The sequence below is a fragment of the Trichosurus vulpecula genome, chromosome 1 (genome assembly GCF_011100635.1).
Source record: "Trichosurus vulpecula isolate mTriVul1 chromosome 1, mTriVul1.pri, whole genome shotgun sequence".
NCBI classification, from domain to species: Eukaryota; Metazoa; Chordata; class Mammalia; order Diprotodontia; family Phalangeridae; genus Trichosurus; species Trichosurus vulpecula.
The window spans coordinates 447836476-447864120 of NC_050573.1; the positions used below are offsets into that span (position 1 = coordinate 447836476).

The window sequence follows — 27645 nt, forward strand, 5'->3', positions numbered from 1 at the left end:
CAAACACTGCCCTCTCCAAAAGCTGCAAGGGCTTCCTAATACCTCCAGGATCAAATATAAAGACTTTTCTTTGGCATTTAAAAACCCTTTACCAGCCTGGCCGCTTTCTACCTTCCTAGCCTTCTCATACATTACTCCTCTCTGCACATTCTGCGGTCCAGCCAGACTGACCCTCACACGTGATCTTCTGTCTTTCTCCTTTTGTAGTACCTGTTTTTTATGCCTGGATTACTTTCCATTCTCACCTCCACCTTTTCAAACACCTGGCTGCCTTCAAGACTCAGATGCCACCTTCTACAGAACGACTTTCCTCGTTCTCCCATTCCCATACGCTAGTACCTTTCCCTCAAAAGTTTCCTGATTTTTTTTTTTTTGAGTCATGGATCCTTTCAGTAAACCAGTGAAGTCTTAAAATGCATAAAATGAAACGTATAGGATTACAGAGGAAAACAATTCTGTTGAATAAAGCCCAGTTCACAGACCCCAGGTTAAGAACCCCTGCTTTCAGGTTACCTTTCAACTGCTCTGTATTTATGTCATGGGTACATACTCACAGACATGTTTTCTTCCCTTCTAGTACATAAGCTCCTTGAAGGTGGAGACATTTTTTGGCTTATTTCTTTGTATTCTTAGCAATTAGCCCAGTGCCTGGTGCCCAGTAAGCACTTAATAAATGCTTGTTGATTGATTGATTCCCTCTGACAGCCTTTCAAGTACTTGAAGAGAACTATGATATCCCCCCTGAGCTTTCTCTTTTTCAGGCTAAACATTCCAAATTCCTTCAACTGAATCTATTATGGCATGTACTCAAGGCCCTTCACCATTGTGGTTGCTTTCCATTGGAGACTCTCCAGCTTATAAGTATCTTTTCTAAAATGTGGTGTCCGGAACTGAGCACAGTCCTCATGAACTGGTCTGACCAGGACAGATTACAGTGGATCTATAACCTTACCCCGCCCCCGCCCCCCAGGAAGTTATGCTTTCCTTAATGTAGCCCAAGATCTCATTAGCTTTTGGTTACCATATTACCTTGATGAATTACATTCTAGAATATATTATTAAATGAATGGTTTATAATTATTTAGAAAATAAAGCAGTGACTACTAAGAGATGGCATAGCTTAATCAGGAACTAATTAGGCTGATCAAGACCAACCTCATTTCCTAAACTGTCAGTCAGGCAAATTTTACACACACACACACACACACACACACACACACACACACTCACACACTCACACTCACTCTCACACATACTCTCTCTCTCTCCCTCTCTCTCTCCCTCCCGCCCTCCCTCCCTCCCTCCTTCCTTCCACACACACAATGTGTGTGCGTGCATGTGTGTGTGTGTGTATTATATACCTGGATTTAGGTGAAGTGTTTGATTAAATATCTTAGACTGTCCTTATGCATAGATTTACATTGATGAGATGACAGTGTAGTTCAGGGCATTCAGAATTTATTGACTGAGCAGACCCAAAGAGTAATGCTTTAAGGGGTCAATTTCAGTGTGAAGGGTGAAGGGTGGTCTCTCTGGTGAGTCAGTATCCTTGGCACATTTTTTTGTGAAGGTCTTGTGTTTAATATTTCTATCCACAGCTTGCTTATCTTTGCAGATGACGTGAAGCTGAAGGTATTGTGGTAGATGACAGTCAGGATCTCTATAGATTAGTATAATAGATTGATTCTAATAAGCTGAAATGTAATAGAAATAAGTATAAAGTCACATTTGGGCTAAAAAGAGATCAACTGCAAAGGAACAGGATAGGTAGCTAGATAATGGTTCATGTGAAAAAAGATCTGGGGAGCTTAGTAGACTGCAAGTTCAGTGTGGCATGGCTGTTCCCTCTCCCCGCCGCGCCCCCCCCCCCCCCCCGCCCCAAGCTAATGAGAGCTTGGGTTGCACTCAGATAGGCATGGTGTCCCAGATTAGAGAGAGGGTAGTCCTGATGCATTTTCCCATGGTCTTATCAAAGCTAGACTATTGTGTTCAGTTTTGAATGCAATGTTTAAGGAAGGACATTGGACACTGGAGAATGTCCGAAGGAAGGTGATAGACTTTGAGGTCATGCAATAAGAGGATTGGCTGAATGAAGTAAGGATGTTTACCATAGAAGAGGCTTGGGGAGGAAGAACTGATAATATTCTTTAAGCTTTTGTAGGATTGCCATGTATAAGAAGAATTAGACTTTTTTTGGCTCCTGGAGGCTGAGCTAGGAACAATGGATAGAGTTTAGCTTGACAGAAGGGAAGCTTTTAACCAGTAGAACAGTCCAGAGGGGCCATGTCAACAAGCAGTGGGTTTTATTTCACTGGGAATTGTCGAGGACTTGTCAGAAATGACGTAGAGGACATTGCTATTGAGGTATGTATGTATTGGACTAAGTGGCCTCTGAGGCTGCATCTGTCTTTGATTGCCTTTAGTTCTGTGAAATTATAGAGTGAGATACAGGAAGCATGAGGGAAAGTTGTCCTGTCCTTCTCTTTAATGGACTACTGGCTGTCTGGTAGCATATTCCCTCTCAGACACTCAAGACCTCTATCCCTGGATTGTTTGTGAAACTTGAGGGGAGGATCAACATAGCCCTTCATATCCAAGAGTTTGGGAAGTGCTGACTTTACACTAAATTAGCCTTCACTCCTATTCCCCAAGGAAGGGCTGGGATTGAGGGACTGGCCAAAAGTCAGGCTTTTGAATTGTCATTAACATAATAACAAGAATAATTCTGCCCCTTGGTTTATGAGGTATATATTGCCCAGTTTAGCCTATCAGTCAATCAGTCAGCAAGTATTTATCAGGTGCCCACTGTTGTGCTGGGGGATATTAGTGAAAAGAATGAAACAATCCATACCCACAAGGAGCTCACATTCTGATAGGGAAGACAACAAATACATATATAAATAGATATAACCTAAATATAAAGTGGATAAATACAAATATATTCAAAGTAATTAAATACAAGTTAGGTTTAGTTTGGGGCTTTTTTAAAGATAAAGTTACATTTTAACATAGGAGGAAAGGATAAAGACACCTAAACACCATCCAGTGGCTCAGATATCCTTCAGTCCTACGGATCCCCCACCCTACCACTTACACCCCTCAAGAGGGGGCCGCAGAGATGATGGGTACAATATCCCTCCTTTCACAGGAAAATCCAGAAAGGCTAGGAAAGCCACAACGATACTAAGGAGCCATATTGCTTTCTTGTATTTCTCAGGATCTGCTCACATTCATTTTACCACTAAATCTATGTTGGACTTTAGGGCTGGCCCACAGGAGCTCAGGGAGGAAGGTGGGCATGATTACTGGAGGCACATAAGGAGTGGGCCAGGCTGGACCAAAGGTGCATGTCCTACAGGGACCCGCCAGGCCAAAGTAGGGAAGAATGTTGGAAAGCAGAAGGGAGAGGGAAGGGGGCTCTCCAGTCCCTGGTTAGCATTTGGGAGCATCTACAAAGGTTTAATGCAGAAGAGAATGCTTGTGCGGTGTCCTAAGGGAAACCTGAAAAACAAATAATGACATGTCCTGTGTGTCACCCTGTGACAGAGTACAACATCGATATGGGTACCTCCAAAGAAATGTTGTAATCAGCTTTTGAGCATCAGTGACCTTTTATAGGTTCTGTAACTGTACAGAACTGATCCAGTATGGACACATGATCCTTAAAGGATGAGGAAGGATCCAAGCCCCTTTTTCTGGAAAGTGTGAAACCATCTCACTCTTTTTTGGTATGTGTCCCAGAGCACATACATGCCAACTGGTGAAAATGTTCCAAAACAAAAACCATTATAGTTTCATTCTTGCTTTACATAGAGAAAGATTCATTATAGCTAAAAGTACAGTATTGAATAGTAGGATACAGAAGATATAATATCCATTCAGTTATCTCTTTCTGGAGTTTGCATGGAGAAACCCCTCATAAATTAGTCATGTTTACACAGACAATGCCTCATGTGTCAATGTATAACTGCAAAGATAGAGGGAAAAACACAGCTCCTTTTAGTGATTTCACCCCATAATGTTATTTGTATTGTGTAGCTAGAAATGGAAATATCACTTATTTGAAATATCCATGCTTCTTTCTTTGAAGTACTATGTACCATGATGAAAGAAAATTCAAAGTTCTTTTTTTGTCTTGCAGGCCACAGATTCCATTATATGAAAATAAACTGGAGTATGTTTCTTTTGAAAGACCTCTCTTTGATTTGACACTGTCTTTTAGGAATTTCCAATGTTGTAAATTTGAGTGTTAGATGTGCTCTGAATTTTTCAACCTGTAGCAAGTGATAACGTTGTCCTTATTTTATGATGTGTTTTAAAATGACATAAAATAATTTTTAAGCATTATCTATACTTAAAATGATGCTTCTTTCATTGAAATAGTGCCGTAGACACTCCAGAAGGAAAACAGACTACTTGCCATCCCTGAAGGCCTCTTGCCAATTTCTGTCTCTGTATCCATGCTTGAGTCATATTACCATCTGAAGTACCCTTCTCCAGCCTTTCTGCCCATCTATGTGTACTACTTCCTTTAAGACTTGACTCAAAAAAAAACTTCCAAAAATTCATCTCCTACAAATCCCATTTCATTTTGCCAACTTTTGTGCTCCACATTTCCCCTGAAAATTTGCCTGAAAATAAGGGGTACCGAATTCAAGTCCGTGTTCTCCTAGTGCTGATCTCAGAAAAGTCACTTCAGCCTTCTGGATCTCAGTTTTGTCATATATGGAACAGGGATGATGATCGTCCCACCTACATTGTAGGATTGTTGGATCAGATGAGGTGAACTACCTGAAAACTCTTTGTCAACTGATATGTGCTTTACATCATACAAGATATTATTGGTGGTGGTGTTGTAAATGATTAGATTTGGAAGGGCTTTTAAAGATTCTAATCTTGGGCCAGTCAATCCATTGAAGCTTGAATTTTTTTTTTCACTTATAAAATGAAGTTTTGGACTATATGACCTTTAAGGTCACTTCCAAGGCTAAATCTATGATTTTATTATCTTTGGAGAACTCCTTTCTTTTAGTAGATGAGAAAACTGAGGCCAAGAGGTGAAGTAATTTGCCTGGAGTCATAATAAATAACAGAGCTACAATGTCAAATTGGGTCTTTCAGCTCCAAATCTGCTATTCTTTTATGACATTGTCCTATACTTTGTTGTTGTTCAGTCATGTTTTGCTCTTTTTTTTTTTGGAGGGGGAAAGGCAGGGCAATTGGGGTTAAGTGACTTGCCCAAAGTCACACAGCTAGTAAGTGTGTCATGTGTCCGAGGATGGATTTGAACTCAGGTCCTCCTGACTCCAGGGCCAGTGCTCTACTCACTGTGCCACCTAGCTGCCCTGATGTTTTATTCTTCTTGACCCCATTTGGGGTTTTCTGGGCAAAGATCCTGGAGTGGTTTGCCATTTCTTTCTCCAGCTCATTTGACATATGAAGAATCGGAGGCAAGCAGGGTGAAATGACTTGCCCAGGGTCACACAGCTAGTAAGTAAGTGTCTGAGACTGGATTTTAACTTAGGTCATCCTGACTCCAGGCCCTGCACTCTGTCCTCTGTGCCACCTAGCCTTTTATCTTGTACTTATTCACACATTTATTCTGCAATTGCTTCATGTATTTTAATCTTCTGCTTTCCTTAAGGACTACTTTCTACTTCTCTTATCACTGAGTACTTAGTTTTAGGCCCACTACCTGTTGTATAAATGTGAGGCAAGTAGAGATATGACCCATATGGCTTAATGTTTTAATACCACCCTGGAACAATAAGTTGGGTCTTATGATTTGGCTAGAGGAGCTCATTTTTAACAATTTTGCTTTCCCTCTGAAATACATATCGTTATCTGTAATACTTATCATTGTCTAAGAAAGAGAAGTGTGATTTAAATTTTTATTTACCAACCCCAATTCTTCAATACTCTAATGAATCAGTGGTCTCATGAGTGGAATTATCTCTTACTTTGGTGTAGATCACAGTCCATCTGTGCACAAGTCCTTTGTGATTTCTTGTCCGTGCCTTTCCATCAGTATTCCATAGACTACTCAGTGCACTGAAAGGCTTCTTTTAGATCTTTTATAATTTAAGGAATACAAATATAATTACTTATTTATCCCTCACTTTGTTTCTTTAACTCAACTTATCCCTTTTTTGTGTCTTTTATGCAAACAAAGTATTTTCTAGATCTTTCCCACAATTTATTGCATCATATAATTTTGTTAAAAGTTATATTAAAAAGTTGAGAATATGGAACAGTTTCTAGCACCCTGGGGATTTGTAATTGGGAACTACATAATTGTAAAATTAAGCTTATTGATACCAGTGTAGACAGCTGTATTACATTACAATGGTGGGTTATCCAATTGTTTCTCTTTGTTATAAATTTCTCGCATAGAAATAAAATACAACTGTGCAGCATTTTAATCTCTGTATAAACCCTTCCTGCTCATTCTCCCAGCTAATTCTTTGGAGATTACATACATTATTCTTTTAGATTCTTTGGGGAATTTTAAGAGACTTCTACCAAAATAAATTTATGTACAATTGCAAAAAAAAAAAGAAATTTCAAAGGGGAGGGAGAAAACAACTATTGTGTTAACATCATTTTCATCAGCTCTGTAGCACAATGTTGTAAAATATATGTTTTCTTCTGGAAATACTCCCTAAAATTTCATTGTCCTGAAAAGATACATTTGATATTTTAAATTGAATTTGTCGTTACTGGCTTTCTTTACAACTTCGTGATATGGCATTTTGTCTGTTTTTTATTATGTTGTTGGTTGGGGAAGAGTTACAGCATTTTATCTTAAACTTAGAATCTGAGTTTTAACGAATGAAATTGTAGCTATTACCCAGTAAGAAGGAAAAAGAAAATCCCTTTCTGTGGGAAAACTTGGTGGTTTTCAGATTTTTTTCCTTTTGTGAATCTTTTTGACCTACATCACTACCCTACCAAGAAAAAAATGTTCCAGAATTTTTATTGAATTGTGAGTGGAAGAGAAAGCCCAACAGACCGAGAACAAGCTGATATACTAGTGATAAGTGGGGGTGGGGATAGAGGAACAAGTCAATAAGCACCCAGAACAGTCCTTCACAGTAATTTGTCACTTAATGAGTATTATTGATTCACTCACTGTGCTGATAAGAAAGCTTGGGAGCCAGGGAAAGAGGAAAGCAATACTGACAGTGTAGGAGGAAGAGGTGTGAATAATTACTCCTAGAAATGCTGCCACCGAACATGTTTGGGACATAACAGCTCTGTTTACCAGTGCCAGAAAACTGCCTTAAAACTCTGCGTAAGTGTGAGTTATTATTGCTGTTAGTGCTGTCATTACTGTTCCTGAAGATCTCAGGATATTAGAGACATGCTCATCTAGCACCATGTTCTCAGTGAAGTTCAAGCCTAAATTCGAATTTATGTGCCTTTTGTTTCTTCAGTACCCTACTACATGCTTATACTTTCCAGTTTTGGTAGTATCTCAAGTTCCTATCACTACTAACTGCATACTTCAATTCATAGACTTTTCTGATAAAATTAAGTAGAATGAGAAGCTGAGACACTGAACATTGGAAAGAAAATAAGAATACTAAGCTAATATAATTTTTACCCTTTTCTGAAGTAAAAGAAAAGGACATAGGTCCATGCTTGGATTAAGCGTCTCTTTGGGAATTGTTAACATTTATGTAGACATTCCAATTTCTTATACTTGGTGCATTGATGGTTGTTGTTGGTTTGAGTCTAGATGGTTAAGACTCAAAGACCACAGATTGCCATCTGTTGATTTTTGACAGGCGGATTCTGGGTTGGTCCCCCGTCAAGTGATTTATATAGTTCAATTTCATTATTCTCCCCTATAAAGCAGAGATAACATAGATAATACCTACATTTTGCACTTGAGCTGAAATGATGAACAGACTTGGCAGAAATCCTTGTATTTTAAAATTTGCTCATTAAATAGAATGTTTAAGTTGAGGGAACACTAATCTAGGAAATATAGTCTTTGCAAGAGTAATTCACTGCTCTGACTGCCTAATTAGTTTTACACTAAAATTCTACTCAAAAAAAGCAAGACTGAAGAAAAAAATCTTTCCTTTTAAAACAATACCTACTTTTAGTAAGTGTTAAGTATTGATTTGAATAAGAGCTTTTTTGGCCACAGATTTCCATAATTTGTTTCTACTAGGCACCCAAGTGCCATGTTTGTTAGGTAGTTGTGTTCTGCTGTTCTGTCTCTTTTCCCCACTTATCACTGCTGTTTTCTTATCATGCCTTTCTTGCCATAAACATAAGATATAATTGCACAGAACCAAAATTAAAAAAAATTATCTTCCATTGTAATATTTATTCCTGTACAGCTAGAACTTGTGATGTGTCTGTTTACAAACATCGTACTACTGACTCAGAACATGGAAGTGATTAAACTAAAATTATAATTCAAGAATCAGTGAATAATTCTTAAGTTTAGCTCTGGGTGTATTATCTTCACTTCACTCATTCTTGTCAGATTTGATTTTGTAAAGAAACTTTATAGATCATTTAGCCCAAACCCCAGGCAGGGTTGGAGAAGTGGAGACTTACTCTTGGTCAAACAGTAGAGCTGTGATTGCTGAACTATTGGGGGGAAAAACCCAAGAGTGACTATTAATTTGACCACACTAAATAGGGACAGTAGTAATGGAGGGAAGATTCAAGAGTTCACAGAGTTATGTAATAAATAGGCATTTAGGAGATATCTTATTTTTCCTCTACCATCCAAGGCCCAGGTTGTAGATGCTGATTATCAGCCCGTGGAGTTTAACTGAAAAGGAATGCCAGCCAAAGTGAATAGGTGACTTACTTGGTTTTGGAAAGAAAATAGTAGATTTTATATATGGAAGAAAAAACAGTCAAAGTTTACAAAGAGAAGCAAATATGTATAACAAATTATCAGAAAAAAATTTTAAGTTAGCCATTTCCTTATTAAAATAGAAGGTAATTTTATTGGTTCACATTATAAAATTAAAATTTAACTAGGAAGTAAAGTTAATGGGTCTCAAAACACTTTGTATTTCGCTTAGGCAATTAACAGATTCTCCTGTATATTAGTAGCTTGTGGAAAAATGTATCATCTTGTTTATTAGAATATCACCTGGGCTACGCATTCTCACTCCTGGGTCCCTGCCCCCCAGATTTGATATATTCAAGCAAGTTCAAGGGACGCATCTGCTCAGTACCATAGTTCTTGAGCCCTTGCAATGTATTCACTTTTATTCTGGTCAATCAGAGGACACAGTTAGTTAAAAACAAAGGCATTTAATGAAATAATATAACAAATAAAGTCACAATAGAAGGTTTCTTCCATAAACTTTAGGCATATTGTTCCCATAAATACACTGTCAGTAGGGAGAGTAAGGGAGGACCATTCATGAGGAGCATGTGGATATAGGGAACATATGTAACCAAGACATATTTGTAAGGGAGCAGCTTATGCCTCCATTGCTTCAGGTCAACTGATGTCTTCTGGCGATACCATTGCACTACTCTTACTAGACCTGTTCATCATTGGGTGCAGGGTCTACAGGTAACTGTTGGACATGTTTTATCAGCTTTTCTCAGATAATATCATGGTGGCAGTATACTATGCTCCCTGTTATCAGCTTCTGTACTCATTTCTTTAGGGCCACCACCATGTATCTTAGCTCTAGTTCCTGGAATATAATGACTAGAACCTCTCCCTTTGAAAGATAGGCTGAAAGCTATAGCCACCACATCTAGCTAATAAGAATCAGTGAGTGCCATGAACTAAGATAAAGTATTTTCTTTTGGTCCCCTATGTCTGGGCACAGAGTGCTTGGGTTTCAGATAACTATCTAAATTAGGGCTAAACATTTCTAAGATCTTCTCTGGCTTAGCCTGCAAATGAATCTGAGCTACATCAGAAGTTAAGCTAAGGAGGCAAGGTCATCGTTCTCTATCTACTTAGTTTAAATTTCTGCTTTTATATGTATATACAGATATACATATATCTTATTATATTATATATTATTAAATATATATAACAATTATATAATGTGATTGTACTTATAATTATATTTATATTATATATTATAAGCATATTATATTAAACATATTACCTATAATATATCTGTAAGCATTAAAACTTCTTTTTTTGTGTGTGCTGTATTTTAGACAGCATAAGGTTAGTCTCTCTATGTTAAATTGTAATTTCTTGAGGGCAGGAACAGTATGATTTAATTTTACCAGGCAATCAATAAATGCTTATGGAATCACACTTGCTCAATTATTGAAATATAAAATAATGATGATTCATTTTATATAGTACTAAAAGAATTAAGCAAGTATGATTAGGTTGTGAATGCATGCCAAAAATGTTTACAGATGCAAAAGAGAACAAAGCAAAATAAATGAGATTTCTTGGTTTTCTGTTACAAATGAAATGTTTGAAAATGCCATGTTTGGAACATTAGTAAAACAATATCTGAGTGACTAATAGTGTAATTTTCTCTCAAGTTATTCAGACATTCTGATTGAGAGAGAAGTGTTAATGCAGAAGTACATCCATCTAGTTCAGATCGTAGAGACAGAAAAAATTGCAGCTAACCAACTCCGACATCAGCTTGAGGATCAAGACACTGAAATTGAAAGGCTTAAATCAGAGGTATTTTCCAACCTGTCAATCAATCCCTTCTTATTGTTTCACTGTTATGCAGTCAACTCGTCATTATCAGCCTGAGGATTACCCAGAAGGCATGGTGAAATTCAGACCTTGGCTCTTCTCTGCTACACAGCATGCTAGTGTGCTACAGCTTTCCATATACTCTAAGCGCTAGCTAGTTTCAATGTTAGTATAAGCAAATTGTCATCAGTAAGATAAATGTGCTTCAAAATATCAGTAATCTAATAAATTTTGAAGCCAAATAGAATTGACTTTTGGACTGTTGGGGCTTTTGTTTTGGGTTTTTTGGTTTGTTTGTTTTGCCTTTGCTTCCTTCCATCAGTGCAGATAATCAGGAGTTGACTGTAGTTTTTTTGGGTTCTGATTTACAATTCCAAGAGCACTCTACTTGACTTTGTCTATGATTTCAGCCAAAATACAGATGGATAATCGGGAAAGAATCCAATAGATTACAAATCAGATTAAAGGGATTTGTCCCTCCCTGAATCTAATGTGCACAACTTTCTGTCCTTCATATGGGCATATGAGACAATATATTGGCATTGTCAATGCAACTTCTACTGATTGATTAAACAAGAATGATTCTCCCCTTTGCCTGCTAGGTAGAAGGCTCTGCAGAGGGTCATTTGACATGTGAGTTTCTCAAATTGTTTGGGAATGGAGAAGTGGTGCTTTCACATCTTACAGAGCTGGGGTGATTTGGTCACAACCCAACTCTGTTTTTGTTACGTTTCTATGCTGCACCCGTGGTGACCTAGGAGGTCCCCCTCTGGGGATTCTGAGAGTTATGAAAGAAGAGAAAGCTTCTCCCCTGGCCCTACCTGGTATATGTTTGCTGCATCCCTGGATCTGCACAAACCATTGGAGTTCAAAAATATGCACTCATCAGGCTAGCTGAACTGTTTCAGTTTGGCAGTCTTGGAACCTTCTGACATTCACTTGTGTGCCTCAATATTATGGTGGGGTATTTTTCTATTCTTTTCTTTCAGATCTTCTGCTAAAATACTCCCTTGCAAATTCTGTTGAGGGGTTTTACTTGCTGTTCTAAGTGTATCATCTCTGCTATGCAGGGCAATGATGTATGCTGATTCCAGCTGTGATGTGTGATAGCTTCTGTTGTGATAAGTTACAGTCTGTGATCACCATGTCATTAGAGTTGATGCCATCTTGATTAACCACCAAAATCCGATATAGTTTTAAAAAATAAACAACAAACCTGCATTTTAAAAGACTATATCTGGCACTATAATTTAAAGCAAAATTACTGTTTTCTTTCTTTGGTGCAGTAAACTTGAACAGATACTTGTCTGACAGTGGGAGAGGAAGATATTTACATTATGAGATAAACTTGGTGCCAAACATTGTTACCCATTATTTGCATATCCTTGCATGTTTTCAGGATACTTTGCTCTAGCCTGGAATTTGATTTAACCCCAAAATTTTAGCCAGTACATTTTGTGGAGTTAATCACTAGAATACATTATCAAGTCCCAATTTTCCTCATTTATCTATCACATAGTGAAAGAGCATCTACTTAAGTAATAATGGAAGCTTCTTGGCAAGCAGGGGCCTGTGTCTTGTCTATTCATTCAGTAAACATTAAACACTTGCTAGGAGTAAGACACTCTTCTAGGTACTTGGGATGCAAAGCATGATAACAATGAAAAATGTACTGGCTTGGGAGTCAGAGAACCAGCTCTGCTACTACCTGTGTGAACTTGATTGAACAAATCACTTTGTGTCCCTGGGCCTCAGTTTCCTCATCTGTAAAATGAGGGGGTTGGACTAGATGGCTTTTGAGGCCTTTTCCAGCTCTAGTTCGATGACCCTATGGTAGCACCAAGTTTCCTTTGTATCTCCAGCATCTAGCACCTGCCTTACCTATATTGATGCAAAATAAACCTGTGTTCAGTTGAATTTAATTAAAATAACTATTAAGCCATTTGATGGCCTATAAGGACTTCTGGTGTCTAAATTGATGTTCATTAGTAGGTCCACATGAGTCCCAATGCATCTGACATTGAGCAGCATATTAATATATTTTGTCTTAAAACTTAAGTGATGGAGCCTAACTTGGTGTTTTCATAGCACTCCATTTCTCTGATCTACACAAGACAGAAATAAGTTGGGAATTTTCATGGTTCCTCACCTGCCACAGAATCAGGGTGGAGTCCAGAGAAGAACTACAATTCCTTTGGTTGATTGAGAATATTGCTAAGGCATTTGTATTATACTGCAGCCACATATGAGAATTAGCTTTCTCATTCCCAAATGGAGTCAAATGATTCCTATGTGACCTATAAACTCTTAACCCTGAAAGGAGAGGTTCCGAAGAATTTGAGGGCATGCATAAAAGAACTAGATATGATTGGAAGGCCATGAACCGAGTATATTGCATTAGAGATCCCTAGAGATCATCTTGGCCAGCGTTCCATTCAAAGGAATGTTGATGTTTTGCTGAGCCTTTGAGGAAGAGAGGTGGGTCTTTGCCTGATGATCATTAGTCAAGCCTGTGTTCTTGTTTGTGGCCCAGCACATACACACTTCCACTTCCCTTAATCCATTCAGGGTGAAATCCATGTTTATTACATTTAGATGAAATTTCTTTCCTGGCATGTCTGAATGGTCTGCTCTTCTGAGCGTGAGGGGAGATGATCCATGGTTAGTGGGATAGAAGTAAATATTCTAAGATATTGATTTTGTTTGATTCTCAGATTATTGCTCTTAATAAAACCAAGGAACGAATGCGACCATATCAGGGCAACCAGGAAGATGAAGATCCGGACATCAAAAAGATTAAAAAGGTAGGTGCTTGGAAGCTATACCAGCAAGTCAGTGTGACTTGTGAGATGTTGTCCTTCTCACCCCAGGATCATAGAAGAAGGCTGTAGAGCTGGAAAGGACATCAGAGGCCATCAGTCCAACACCTTACTTTGCAGAAGCGAGTCCAGAGAATTTGTGTTGTACAGGTGGTACGTAGCAGAGCCGGGATTCTAGCTTGAGCCCTGAGCTCCAAGGTTAGCTGTTTTGCACTATAGCTGCCTCTTACTTTTCTCCAAACAGAGCATAACCAGTGTGTTCCCACAAGTAAATGCCAGCTTTATCCTTTAGATGACTTAAGATAGCGCTTCCTCTGTGGAGACACTCCAACTTGGTAATTACAATCTGCCAGCTTCCAGTAATTCCTTCTCTTGAGATACTCAGGGAGTGATGCCAAAACCTATAATGAAAGAGTAGCCCTGTTGGGGTAACTAAAACAATATTAGGTTCTAAAATCAAAGAATATTAGAGCTGGAAAAAGTCTTAAAAATCATCTAGCATCCCCCAGCCTCATTTTACATGTGAGGAAACTGGACCCCAGAGAATCACTCAAAGTCACACAGTTAGTGAGTGGTAGAGTCAGGACAGGAACAAAGATGTCCTAATTCCAAGTCCAAGATACTTTTCTTTTATATAATATTACTTCCCTTAATCTGCTGACTTTATTTATCCTTCCCCCTGATTTTAATGCTTTATGAAGTTATTTTTAAAAAAGCTTTTGCTTATTATGCTTATTCTTTGGGAACACTTAGCACAGTTTTTCCTCAAGTGTTAGCAGATTGAGGATAGGAATTTTGGCTCTAATGTGGGTTTTACTGTAGATATCCAGAGAGACAATCTTTCTATCCTCCTGTTGTCTGAAATCCTAGAAAGTTAGTGATGAACCAGACACCACCACACCTTGTGTTTTGTTATTATGTTACCTGATTTATCCATCCTGTTTAATAAGAGGACTTTATGGCCCAGCATGGTGGCATACTGGTAAGGCTGAGGATGGTAGAGCACTTGAGCTTAGCAGTTCTGAGCTACAGTAGGCTAAAGCTGATTGGGTGGGTGTCCACACTAAGACTGGCACCAGTAGAGTGAGCCTCTGGGAGCAGTGGGCCACCAGGCTGCCTTGGGAGGGGGGTGGACTGTCTCAGGCCATAACAGGAGCAATTCAAAGCTGCCGTGCCTATTGTCAATGGGATTTGACCCGCGAATGGTCACTGCACTTCAGCTTGTTTCTCCTCCCCCGACCTGAAAAGGGACTTCTTTTGCTTCTTTACTGATTCTTTTGTTCAAATGTCCCTAACCTTAGACCACAGGACAAACCCTTCTTAACTACCACTCAGTAGCATTTAAGTCGATCAGGAGTAATGCATACTGAAATTCATGTGTTCAGCACCTTATGGTGCTTTCTAAAGAAAGATTATTAATAAGGAATGATCAAGACAACTGCTTAAACGTTGGTCCCCTCTTTACACTGTCTAGCCATTCTGGCCTACTTGCATTTCCTCACATGTGACATGCCATCCCCCATCTCTGCCATTTCTCTGGCTGACTCTTATGCCTGGGTTGCTTTTCTTCTTCACCTCACCTCCACTTCTTGGAATCCCTTATCTCTTTCAGTGCTCAGCTCAAGGTCAACCTTCTCCATGAAGCCTTTTCTGATTCCCACAGTTGCTAGTGCCTTCTCTTCTACAGACACCTTGTATTCATTATATATGTATGTGTATGTATATGTGTATGTATATATGTGTATATATATGTACACATATACACATAGATATTCTATATATACTTATATTTTGTATATATACATCGTTTCTCCAATAAAATGCAGGCCACTTGAGGGCAGGCACTGTTTCACTTGGGTCTTTGTGTTCCTAGCACTTAATTCTATGCCTTGCTCATAGTAGGCACTCAATTTTTTATTAATTAATAGGCTAAAGATATATTTTATAGACTCATCTTAATTCTTGACTATGTTTTATTTCAAAAATTTGAGCATAAATTATTTTCAAAATTTTAAATGCATTTTCCCCTAAGAACAATATTATAAAAGATCATTTCCCAGGCTAGCCCTCAAAAACCCATATAACCTCAGATATATCTGATGTAATAATATATGGTGCTTATGATAAAGAATGAGATGTATTTTAACAAACAAGAAAAGATTTCTTATTGATTTAAGAGTTCTCTTGAAGTTAGCTATTTAGATTCTTCAAAATGAAGATCAAAATTTGTACTAAAAATCAGGAATAGTAATGAAAAAAGAGTGTACAATTGAAACAACTTAACTAAATAAATATTTGAAAAAAAGTGGGAAATGGATAGCAGAAAAACATTTAACCAGTGTAAGTTAATTGCCATAACAGGGAGATGGAATGATCACGGAGAGTGCCTTATTCAGCAAGCATCTGACCTACTTGCCAAATAGAAAGTGATGGTTGCCAAAGGCAATACCATTAGATTATAAACATGCTTGTAGAATCTTATGAAGAAGGATACTATTGTATCCTATTGTAAACAATAGTATCTCCTAAAGCAGAACAATCTAGGGAGGGTAAAACCAATTTAAAGAAAATTTGACAAGCTATCCAATTAAATAAAGTCATCCCAAGAGCGTTCAAGAATGAAAATGGAAGGAAGACTACAAAGAGAAGAAAAATAGGAAAGATTTGCGAAAATTATATTAGCAACTATTTTCTCCATCCAGGACAGTGGAATCAACACCCTGTCATGGTCTTGGAGGTGCTTATAGAGGAGGAAGAAATGATACTAAAGAGAATGGAGATAGGAAGAGTTGCTGTCTTGGGCCAAGTGCATAGAGAGGAGATCCACAATTGTGAGAGTGTTGAAGAAGCAATATATAGTATCTTAAAGAGGGGAACATACCAAATGTGTGTGTGTGAGGGTAACTCAGACATTATGGATGCTGAGAAAGGTGACTGACATAACTCAATAATTACCAAGCTCTATTCTCACTCTTTATACCCAAATTGAAGGCATCCTCAATGAGGGTATAGTAGGGAACATGCAGACTTTTTACAAGTAATGTTCAGCAAAGGACCATATCTTTACCATCTTATGGTTAAATAAAGATGTAGAATATAAGAATCCATTATGCTTGTTTGTTATGATTATGAAAAAACACTCAATTTGGCAGGATAAAAATGTTGTGTTACGGACTCTTTTCCAACAAGGCATCTCTGACCCATACGTGAAAATCATTCAAGATTCCTTGAAACATATAATGGTGGAGGTAACCCTGTTCAACAATCTTTTGATTATAGCATCAAGTGAGGCATAAAATAAAGAAGATATGTGTTTGTTAAAGGTATTTACCACCGTAATAGAGAAGATCCAGAACAGAGTACAGGTGGAGGAGGGATTTTCTGTGTGTGGTGAAGTCCTCCGATGTTCTTGTTTGCCGATGACATCATGCTGACTGTATCCAGCCTCCAAACACTCCAGAATCTTCTGAAGGAGATTTGCAGTGACTCAGAGGAGTTCAGTCTGTTATAGGTTCATGGATTTAGAACTGGAAGGAAAAGGTCATTTAGTCCAGTCCCTGAATTTTACATATGAGGAAAGTGAGGACCAAAAACAGGTAAGTGACCTGTCCAGGGTTGCACAGGTAGCAAATGACAAAAGCAGGACTTGATTCCAGGTCTTCAAATTCCAAAGCTAGTGCTCTTTCCATTCAACCATACTATGAATGAAGAATATCTGTTGCTCAGATTTCAACATGTATTTGGATGGACACCCTATAGATTTTTTTCCATCAGTATGTTAGCACAGATGGATAGCTAGGTGGAGCCCAAAATTGAACAGAAGGTGATTGGTCTGGATTGCTTTTGAGAAGTTGCAAAGCCTTCTTTACTGACCTGATACTAACATTGTACTTCTGTTGCTCTATGGCAGTAAGACACAGAATATAATAGTCTTCAAAGATTTACAAATTAATATCACATTGAAGACAGTGGAGAGGTAGCATAGTGGGTGTGAGCAGATTGCAACCAAGTTGATGCTCTGAAGAGCAGGAGTGAAAGACATCCTCAAGGAATTGTATGATAGGGAAAGAAGACAAGTTGCTCATGGAGCAAGAACAAGAGATGGCAGGTGGACAGACAGAGTACTCCATTGGAACCCTTGAAGTGTTAGTAGAAAGCTAAGAAGGCATCTATTCTACATTAGGTGGACTGTGCAGGGAATTTATGGGAAGAAATGTTTGAGAATCATAAGATGGATGGGTATGGATGGGCTTTAGTCTATGTCATGGGGGAACTCCTGAATCAATAAAATTACAAATTTGGGTATTTGAGAGGCAGCCTAACCACTATGTGTACCAATATTTCTGTGGGAAAGTATCCAGAGTTGTACCTTGAAATATAGTTTTCTCTCCTTTCCGCCACCTTATCCTTTTCTGTTACAATAAAATTGTAGACTCCCCCTCCCTCACTTTTCCTACTGGAAGGGAGTTACAGGCCACAGCTGGCAGCCCACAAGTGTGGACAAGGATTCCAGCACGGAAAGAGATGAAGGGCAGGAACAGGTGCTTTGTAGGATGAGAGGATAAAGAAGTGTCTACTACTCTTGTCAATATAAAACCAACAGGGATGTTTTTCAGTTCCTCGTTTTGTGATGAACTGAAACTGATGAACTGAATAATACTTAGAATCACAGAATTTGAGAGTTAGAAGGGACCTCAGTGGCCATCTGGTCTAACCCATAACTCAGAGGAATCTCCACCAGAACATAGGAAGAGAATTTGTAACTCAAAGTTTTAAAAACTGTTTTTACACGTAAACTAGGGAAAAATAAAACACTAAATAAAAAAAGACAAAAAAAGATAAAAGGTCCCAGCCTTTCTTGGTTTGGGGGTGATCGGACCCTTCTAAGAAAAAAAGCACCAAAGTGAATGTCAAATTGTGACATTTTAGTAAAACAGCACCATTTTACATTAAATTTATTTTTTTTGTAATTTGACTTATGCTAATTTTGACTCTATTTTAATACTTCCCTTTTTTAAAAAAAAGAAAATTGAGCTATTTACCAGAGATGTGAATAAACAGTATTTGCTGTGTCCCAAAAGGCAGGAAGCAGTCCATATGAAAATAGGCTGGCAATTTTATATTTTATCAGTGAGTACTTCCCTGGGCACATAAAAAAAGCTTGATTCTGGGATTGAAGACACAGAGCAATAATGTTGAGTTGAAAAATAGCTAAGCTGGGCAATAAATAGTGTTGGACCTGGAGTCAGGAAGACCTGAATTCAGATCTCTGTGACCCTGAGCAAGTCATTTAAGCTTCCTCAGCCTCAGTCACCTGATCTGTAAAATGGGGATAATAATGTGTCCTGTGCCACCTGGGTCCCAGGATTGTTGTGAGGATTAAAGGAACCTTAAAGCACTCTACAAATGCTAGCCATTATAATTTAAATCTTACTTTGAAATTTTTGCCATTTAATTGTTTTTGACAATTCACTATTAACACACTGAAAGTAAGACTTTCTTGTAATTTGATTTTTAAATTAAATAAAACTTTTAAAATTGGCTTTGTTATCCATTCAGTTCCAAATCCAACTTCTCTCTGCAGTTGGATTGTTTCAACCTGCCAGTGTGAAGATGTTACAGATGAGTTAGTATCTGCTTTAAAAGATGTATATACAAGGTAATATAAATGGAACTGAAAATTTGAAATAGTTACAGGAATTCTCCATAAATTTGTTTACACATCATGCAAAATTTCCAATATAGTGCTTTTTATTTTTTAGAAATTGCAATTGATTTTTTGGGGGGTATGATGATTTCATTGCATATGTGAATATTGATAATGTAGTGCTAAAACCTTCAGGCAAGTAAAAGTATTATAGCATAGTAAAAGAGAGAATTAGTTTAAATAAGAGAGAATATAGTACATGTGGACAAAATAATGAAGAAAAATAGAAAAATGTGTTGAGTCAACAGTTATGCTTTAAAAAGAAAAGATTTGGTGGCAGTGAGATGTTTTAAATCTGTATTTTCAGCCTAACAAAACTGTTACTTAGATACACCATAAATCTGATTTCAAAATTTGTTAGAACTTGAAATGGAACTTGAGAAATCATCTTGCATAATTCATGTGGGGAAACTGTGACCCAGAGATGTAAAATATCTTTCCCAACAGCTCCTAATGACAGGTAAACCCAGATCTAACTAGAACCCAGAATTATTTGCCTTATATCATATTGCCTAGTGAATTGAGGTTAGTGTTAAAATATCAGTATCATCATAGGATATTATTTTCCAAAACTGACTTGCTGTGTTAATGATTTTAGGTGAGGGAAATCTCTCTTCATTCATGAGTGAAGATTCTATTAAAGACTCACATATGCGACTAGGAAGGTGGTATAGTCTCCTATGTAGCTTAACAGTAAAGCCTTTTATATTCTGTTCTTGAAATTTTAATAGATGGGAAATAAGAATGGCTCAAAGAGGATTTTACAATGAGAGTTAACCTAAGTTAATGATAACTGACATTTATGTAGCACTTTCAGATTAACAAGATCCTTTATTTATATTATTTTGTCCTTACAACAATTGTGTGAGGTAAAGACTACAGGCATTATTATCCCTGTTTAACAAATGAGGAAACTGAGGTTAGGTGACTTGCCCAGGGTCATACAGCTAATGTCTAAGGCAGGACGCAAATCCAGTATTCCCTTATTACAAGTCTAGTACTTTGCCTGCTACATCATCCTGCCTCCAGGAAGCATTAGTTGTAGGGAGACATTAGGAACACTATCATCATCTGAAGGGGACCCAAGGGATTGGTCTAATAATTTAATTTTTCAAAGGAAGAAACATAGCTCCAGGGAGGTTAAGTGACTCGTTTGGGGCCACACAGCTTTTCACACTAAAATCCAAGACAAAAAAACCCTCAATTCTTAGATCAGTGTTTTATCCACTTTAATATCCACACATTAATCGTAGTGTAACTAGTCAGTTTTTAGGGTATATTCTTTGGTCATCATCTGGTATGTATATGATTTGGAGGCTGTTTGTTGATTTCCCTCTACCTTTCTATGTCTCTGTCACTGTCTGTCTCTCCGTTTCTCTCCTCTCTCTTTCCTTCTCTCTCTCTCTGTGTCACTGTCTCTGTCCCTCTGTCCTTGTCTCTCTCGGATTGTAATTTCATCAGTATGTGGAACTCTTAGTGTGAAAATTCCTGCCACCAACGCAGACTAGCAGCTCATCTAACTTATAACCTTTATATGATTGTCTCTGGCACTGAGACATTAAGTGATCTGACTCTTGTCACTTAAATGGTATGTATGAGAAGCAGGACTTGGAACCCATGACTTACTCTAAACTCAACTCTCTTTCCTACCAAACCTCTCAACATGTAGACATATGTGGGTACAATATTTTAAAATGTATTAATTTCTAGTGACTTATGCCTGCTGTTAAAAAGTTCAGAAGTAAATGATCACTGGGCCTTCTAAACAAGCCAACCACAGGAGATCTCAGGGTCTCATGGGGAATGAGAGTCTCTGACCAACATAATTTCCATACTTTAAAACATTTACTTTTGCATGCAGCACAAATTATTGCCCTGCTTAACCAGTCAGAATGCTGTTAACTCATGCAGATTTGTCTTTGGCTTACTCTTTTTAGGTTCAGAGCTTCATGCGAGGATGGTTATGTAGAAGAAAATGGAAAACCATTGTTCAGGATTATATCTGTTCTCCCCATGCTGAAAGTATGAGAAAGAGAAACCAGATTGTTTTCAACATGGTTGAGGCTGAGTCAGAGTATGTGCATCAGTTGTATGTTCTCGTTAATTGTTTCCTTCGCCCTTTAAGAATGGCTGCGAGCTCAAAGAAACCTCCGATCACTCATGATGATGTCAGCAGCATTTTCCTCAATAGGTAAGGTTTGGTTCACTTGATTATGTGAATGCTAAAAACAACAACATCCACCAGCCCAATAGCCTATTTTTAAGGTTCTTTTTTTCTCAGAAGACTAGATTCTTAAGTTCCTGTGGCCTATTATTTTCTTTAAAATGTTAAAAGTGAATCCCCTCAACATTGCCCATTCATTTTTCTTCTTCATCATTTTCTCACATGTCTTCTGAGTACTTCTAATCATCTTCACAATTGGACATTCACTTTGTTGCTTTTTATGCTTGGGAGGGGTCTGATCATCCCCAAACCAAGAAAGGCTGGGACCTTTTGCTTTTTTTTTTGGTCTTTTTTATTTAATATTTTATTTTTCTCTAGTTTACATGTAAAAATAATTTTTAACATTGGTGTTTAAAACTTTGAGTTCCAAATTCTCTCCCTCCTCACCTCCCCCATTGAGAAGGCAAGCAATTCAGTATACATGTGTAGTCAAGCAAAGCATTTCCATATTAGTCATGTTGTGAAAGAAAACATAGACAAAAAACTCAAGAAAAATAAAGAACGTTCAAAAAAAGCATGCTTCAATCTGTATTCAGACACCACCAGTTCTTTCTCTGGGGATGGATAGCATCGTTCATCATAAGTCCTTCAAAATTGTGTTGGATCATTGTATTGCTGAGAATAGCTCAGTCATTCATAGCTGATCATCAAACAGTATTGCTACACAGTACATTTCACTTTGCATCAGCCGATGCAAGTCTTTCCAGGTTTTCCTGAGAGGATCCTGTTCCTCGTTTCTTATATAGTACAATAATATTCCATCATAATCACATACCGCAACTTGTCCAGCCATTCCCCAATTGATGGGCATCTCCTCAATTTCTAATTCTTTGCCCCCAGAAAAGAGTCACTATAAATATTTTTGTACGTATAGGTGGGGCCATTTTTAGAAAAAGTTATATGCAAAAGAATATATAACACATGTAGAGCTTCTACTCATTGGAGTACTTGATGTTACTAAGAATTTTCCTGGATTTCATGACAGAGATTCCATTTGAATGTATGCAATAAAGAAAACAGCTGGAAACCAAGTACTGTGTTGGGCATTGGAGGAAAAATTTAGCCAAGAACTTCATAGTGTTGACAGTCAACACTTATCCTTATTTGTCTTTTTTTTTTCCTGGGACTTTTTAAAGTTAAATTTTAGCCCGTACCCTGAAGACTCACACTTCTCCCACTTGTTTGATTTGCTTTTTTCCCCTGCTATGACTCAAATTCCTCTTACCAGAGGAGAGGCAAAGTACACTTGCCACAGAGTTGGAGGGAAGATTAAGGTGGGAAGATGAAGGATAGCAAGAATCCTTTACAGGCTCCTCATGTCTGGGGGGGCTGCAATTTGGAGAACGTTGATTGAAATAATGGACCCAGGCTATTGGCTAGGACTCCCCACTGCTGATGCTATCAAAACTCATGCTGCTGTAGCTTTCTGTTGTCTCCAGGGATTCGTTTAAATTGGATTGCCTTACTTCAAGTTTGAAAGGCCAAGCTTGGTACATTGTTTAAATTCGCAGTCTAGACAAGGTACACCTACATCAGAAAGGTATTGCTGAAGGCAATTTGTGAGTTAGGTCATGCTTCAATCTAGTTTTCCCCCAGAGCATGATCTCTCAGTAGAGCTTTGAAGAGACACTTTCAAACTCAGAGCTTTTGTGTGCTTGTTGTTGCTTTTTAAAATGAGTCTATCTTTCTTCCTTGTCTTTGAAATCAAAGTCTTAGGCAGGCTAATTATTTGGAGTTTCCAGACAATATTATTTCATTTAAAAATTTTTTCTCATTCTGATGCTTAGGTATTACATTGTGAAAGTAAATATAGACTATATCTTGTTATAATAAATGCTGTTTATATATGTATGTATGTATGTATGTACATATATACAGCATATGTACTATATATACAATATATAATATAAAATATATAGATATATATCAGTAGTGGTACCAAAGTATGTTGATAAATGTTTAACAACCAGCTATCCGGGCACAAATGTACCCACACTTTTAAATTTAATCTATTATTAGAATTTTCTCCATCACTCGAATCTAGACAGTCAATAAAGCAATAAATCAAGCCCTGATTTATAGTATTGGCCAATTTCTGAGGTGTAAATGCTCATACTGAAATTTTAATAATTGTTTTTCAAGAGTCAGTTCAAGCTGGCTCCAGTACACTCCATTCAACAAAAATTCTAGAAAGAGCAATAACTTTAGACAGCTCCTCAGTGTTTGTTGTAATGGGATTTGAGCTATTACAGATCAGGTCATTCATTGAGAAAGAGAGATCCTAATTTTCCAAAGGACCTATATTTTCTCTTCCTGGTTTGTATTCTAAAATAGTTAACTTTTTGAATCCAATGCAACTCAACCAAAGAGTATTCCTGTACAATTTTTGTTATTGTTGTTCAGTCATGTACAACTCTCTGTGACCCCATTTGGGGTTTTATAGGCAAAGATACTGCAGTGGTTTGCCATTCCTTCTCCAGCTCATTTGACAGATGAGGAAACTGAGGCAAACAAGGGTGAAGTGACTTGTTCAGGGTCACGCAGCTAGTAAATGTCTAAGGCCAGATTTGAACTTAAAAAGAACAGTCTTCATGGCTTGAGGCCCAGCACTCTATCTCTATGCTACCTCACTGTCCCTAGTGAAGGGAAAGTGAATCTGCTGTGTGGTCTGGGTGCTAAACTTAGTTAACTCTTTTTTTTAACCATATTTTTATTATTTATTTAGTATTTTTAGTTTTCAACATTGATTTCCACAAGATTTTAAGTTACAAATTTTCTCCCCATATCTACCCTCACCCCCACTCCAAGATGGCATATATTCTGATTGCCCCTTCCCCAGTCTGCCCTCCCTTCTGTCTCCCCACCCCCCCTTATCCCCTTTTCCCTTACTTTCTTGTAGGGCAAGATAGATTTCTATACCCCATTGTCCGTATATCTTATTTCCCAGTTGCATGTAAAGCAACTTTTTTTTGAGCATTTGTTTTTAGAATTTTGAGTTCCAAATCCTCTCCCTTCTTCCCTCCCCACCGACCCTCCTTGAGAGGGCAAGCAATTCAACATAGGCCATACATGTATCATTATGCAAAAAACTTCCATAACAGTCATGTTGTGAAAGACTAACTATGTTTTGCTCCTTCCTATCCTGTCCCCCTTTATTCACTTTTCTGGCTTCACCCTGCCTATTTTCAAAAGTGTTTGTTTTTGATTGCCTCCTCCCCCAATCTGCCCTCCCTTCTGTCATCCCGCTTCTCTTATCCCCTTCTCCCCTCTACTTTCCTGTGGGGTAAGGTACCTAATTGAATGTGTATGTTATTCACTGCTTAAGTCAAATCCGATGAGAGCAAGATTCACTCATTCCCTTTCACCTGCCCCCTCTTCCCTTCCAATAGAACTGCTTTTTTTTGCCACTTTTATGTGGGATAATTTCTCCTTCCAATATATTCCTCTCTCACCCCTTAATTGTATTTTTTCTAGATATCATCCCTTCATATGCAACTCACCCTGTGCCCTCTGTCGATATATATGTATATTCCCTTCAACTATCCTCATACTGAGAAAGGTCTCATGAGTTACAAATATCATCTTTCCATGTAGGAATGTAAACAAAATGGTTCAACTTTAGTAAGTCTCTTATGATTTCTCTTTCCTATTTACCTTTTCATGCTCCTCTTGATTCTTGTATTTGAAAGTCAAATTTTCTATTCACCTCTGGTCTTTTCATAGAGAAAGCTTGAAAGTGCTCTATTTTATTGAAAATCCATATTTTGCCTTGGAGTATTTTCTTGGTTTTAATCCTAGCTCCTTTGACCTCCAGAATATTGTATTCCAAGCCCTTCAATACCTTAATGTTGAATCTGCTAGATCTTGTGTTATCCTGATTGTGTTTGCTCAATACTTGAATTGTTTCTTTCTGGCTGCTTGCAGTATTTTCTCCTTGACTTGGGAACTCTGGAATTTGGCTACAATATTTGTTGGAGTTTTCTTTTTGGGATCTTTTCCAAGAGGTGGTCGGTAGATTCTTCCAATTTGTATTTTACCCTCTGATTCTAGAATATCAGGGCAGTTTTCCCTGATAATTTCTTGAAAGATGATGTCTAGGCTCTTTTTTTTGATCATGGCTTTCAGGTGGTCCAATAATTTTCAAATTATCTCTCCTAGATCTATTTTCCAGGTCAGTGGTTTTTCCAGTGAGATATTTCACATTGTCTTCCGTTTTTCATTCCTTTGGTTCTGTTTTATAATATCTTGATTTCTCATAAAGTCACTAGCTTCCACTTGCTCCAGTCTAATTTTTAAGGTAGTATTTTCTTCAGTGATCTTTTGGACCTCCTTTTTCATTTGTCTAATTCTGCCTTTCAAGGCATTCTTCTTCTCCTTACCTTTTTGGAGTGCTTTTGACATTTGGGTTAGTCTATTTTTAAGGTGCTATTTTCTTCAGTATTTTTGGGGGTCTCCTTTAGCAGGTCATTGACTTGTTTTTCATGGTTTTCTCGCATCACTCTCATTTCTCATCCCAATTTTCTTCTACTTCTCTTACTTGCTTTTCCAGAATCTTTTTGAGCTCTTCCATGGCCTGAGACCAATTCATATTTTTCTTGGAGGCTTTTTATGTAGGCTCTTTGACTTTGTTGACCTCTTCTGGCTATATGTTTTGATCTTCTTTGTTACCAAAAAAGATTCTATAGTCTGAGTCTGAGTTTGTTTTTGCTGCCTGTTCATGCTCCCAGCCAACTACTTGACCCTTGAGCTTTTTGTCAGGGTGCCTTCAGAGTGGAGAATACTTTGTCCCAAGCTTTAGGGGTCTTGCACTGCTGTTTTCAGAGCTACTTCTACTCCAGCCACTGCAAGCTCTGCCACACCAGTGCTCCTCCTCCCCCAAGAACCACCAACCGGGACCGTGACCCAGATCCAAGCAGGGCAAAGCAAGAAAACCCTGCCTCTGCACCAACAAAGCAATCCCTGCACTGCCGCTCTGATCCGCCACTTGATTCCTCCAACCAGGTGAACCTGAGGCTGGAAGCAACTGCAGCTGGAACTCTGGAAGCAGCCACAGGAGCTTCCTGCTGCCGCCACTGCTGTATCTCTGCCGCTGTAGCACCTCTGCCACCCTTGGGGCAGGGGCCAGACCACACACTTCTCTCACCCAGATCCAATAGTTTTCCCACTAACCTTCTCGGTCGTCTTTGGCATATTTGGGTTGAGAAGTCTGGTGACTGCCACAGCTCAGTGATTCAGGGCCCTAATGCCTGCTCTGCCTGACTCCCAGTCTGGTTGGTCCTGGCATGGCTCACGCTGGGCTGTGCTCTGCTCCCAGCATGGTGTGATAGACCCCAGCAACCATCCAGGCCATCTTGGACTAGAGACTTGTTTCCCTCTATTATTTCATGGGTTCTGTAGCTCTAGAATTTGTTCAGAGCCATTTTTTACAGGTGTTTGGAGGGATTTGGGGGAGAACTTAAGTGCGTCCTTGTTTTCCAGGCGCCATCTTGGCTCCACTGCCCAGTTAACTCTTTAAAGAGCACAAATTTATCCTTTGGTCTTTGTTTTATTGCCTTTCTATGGGATCTGTCCCTCCAGGGACACGTTTTTCGTGGCTCTCTTTGGGATGTCCAATGCTTGAGTATAACACCTCCAGATTCTCTGCCTTTTTTTCTCTCTCCTAGGCACAGCTCATTCCTGCTTCAGCAAGAGAACCATTTCTGATTACATATGTAGAATCAGACCCTAAGAGAGAAAGATGATGCTTTTTTGTTTTTTAACTTCCTAGTCATTAATTGCAGTATTTTAACAATAAACAATGGGTAGATATCTCATGTATTCCCAGTATGAAAAGAGTATGTAAAAGAGCATTCTAAAACTTAAAAATCTTGTCTGAGCACTTCCTCCCATCCCCCAGTTTTAGAAACCTAGCTCATTATTTTCCTTTATGTTTTTGAGGCACCATTTTTAATGGAGGCTTTTATGAACCATATACCACCTTTAGGGGTCTGCGGTAGGGAGCAATGGAGTCAGCTCAGGACTTAGAAGTCCTAAGCTGTCAGTGGAATAATTCAAAAGTAAACTTTTATAGGGACTAAGACAGTTTGCAAATCACACATTCTACCCCTTCCATTTTTTTAAACAGTGAGACAATCATGTTCCTCCATGAAATATTTCATCAAGGACTAAAGGCAAGGATTGCTAATTGGCCTACTTTAATTTTAGGTAAGTGCGTGTTTGT

The 27645-nt window shown here is 38.3% G+C and overlaps 1 protein-coding gene across 2 annotated transcripts in view; it reads left to right on the plus strand.

Moving 5' to 3' along the window:
- The window catches only part of RASGRF2 (Ras protein specific guanine nucleotide releasing factor 2), a 336581-nt gene that overhangs the window by 113470 nt on the left and 195466 nt on the right, over nucleotides 1-27645 (plus strand). For both annotated transcript variants that reach the window (XM_036735869.1, XM_036735878.1), the window contains exons 3-6: nucleotides 10510-10657; nucleotides 13390-13479; nucleotides 21139-21392; nucleotides 27550-27629. In XM_036735869.1, the coding sequence (XP_036591764.1) occupies nucleotides 10510-10657; nucleotides 13390-13479; nucleotides 21139-21392; nucleotides 27550-27629 (572 nt within the window). The remainder of the gene's footprint in view (nucleotides 1-10509; nucleotides 10658-13389; nucleotides 13480-21138; nucleotides 21393-27549; nucleotides 27630-27645) is intronic.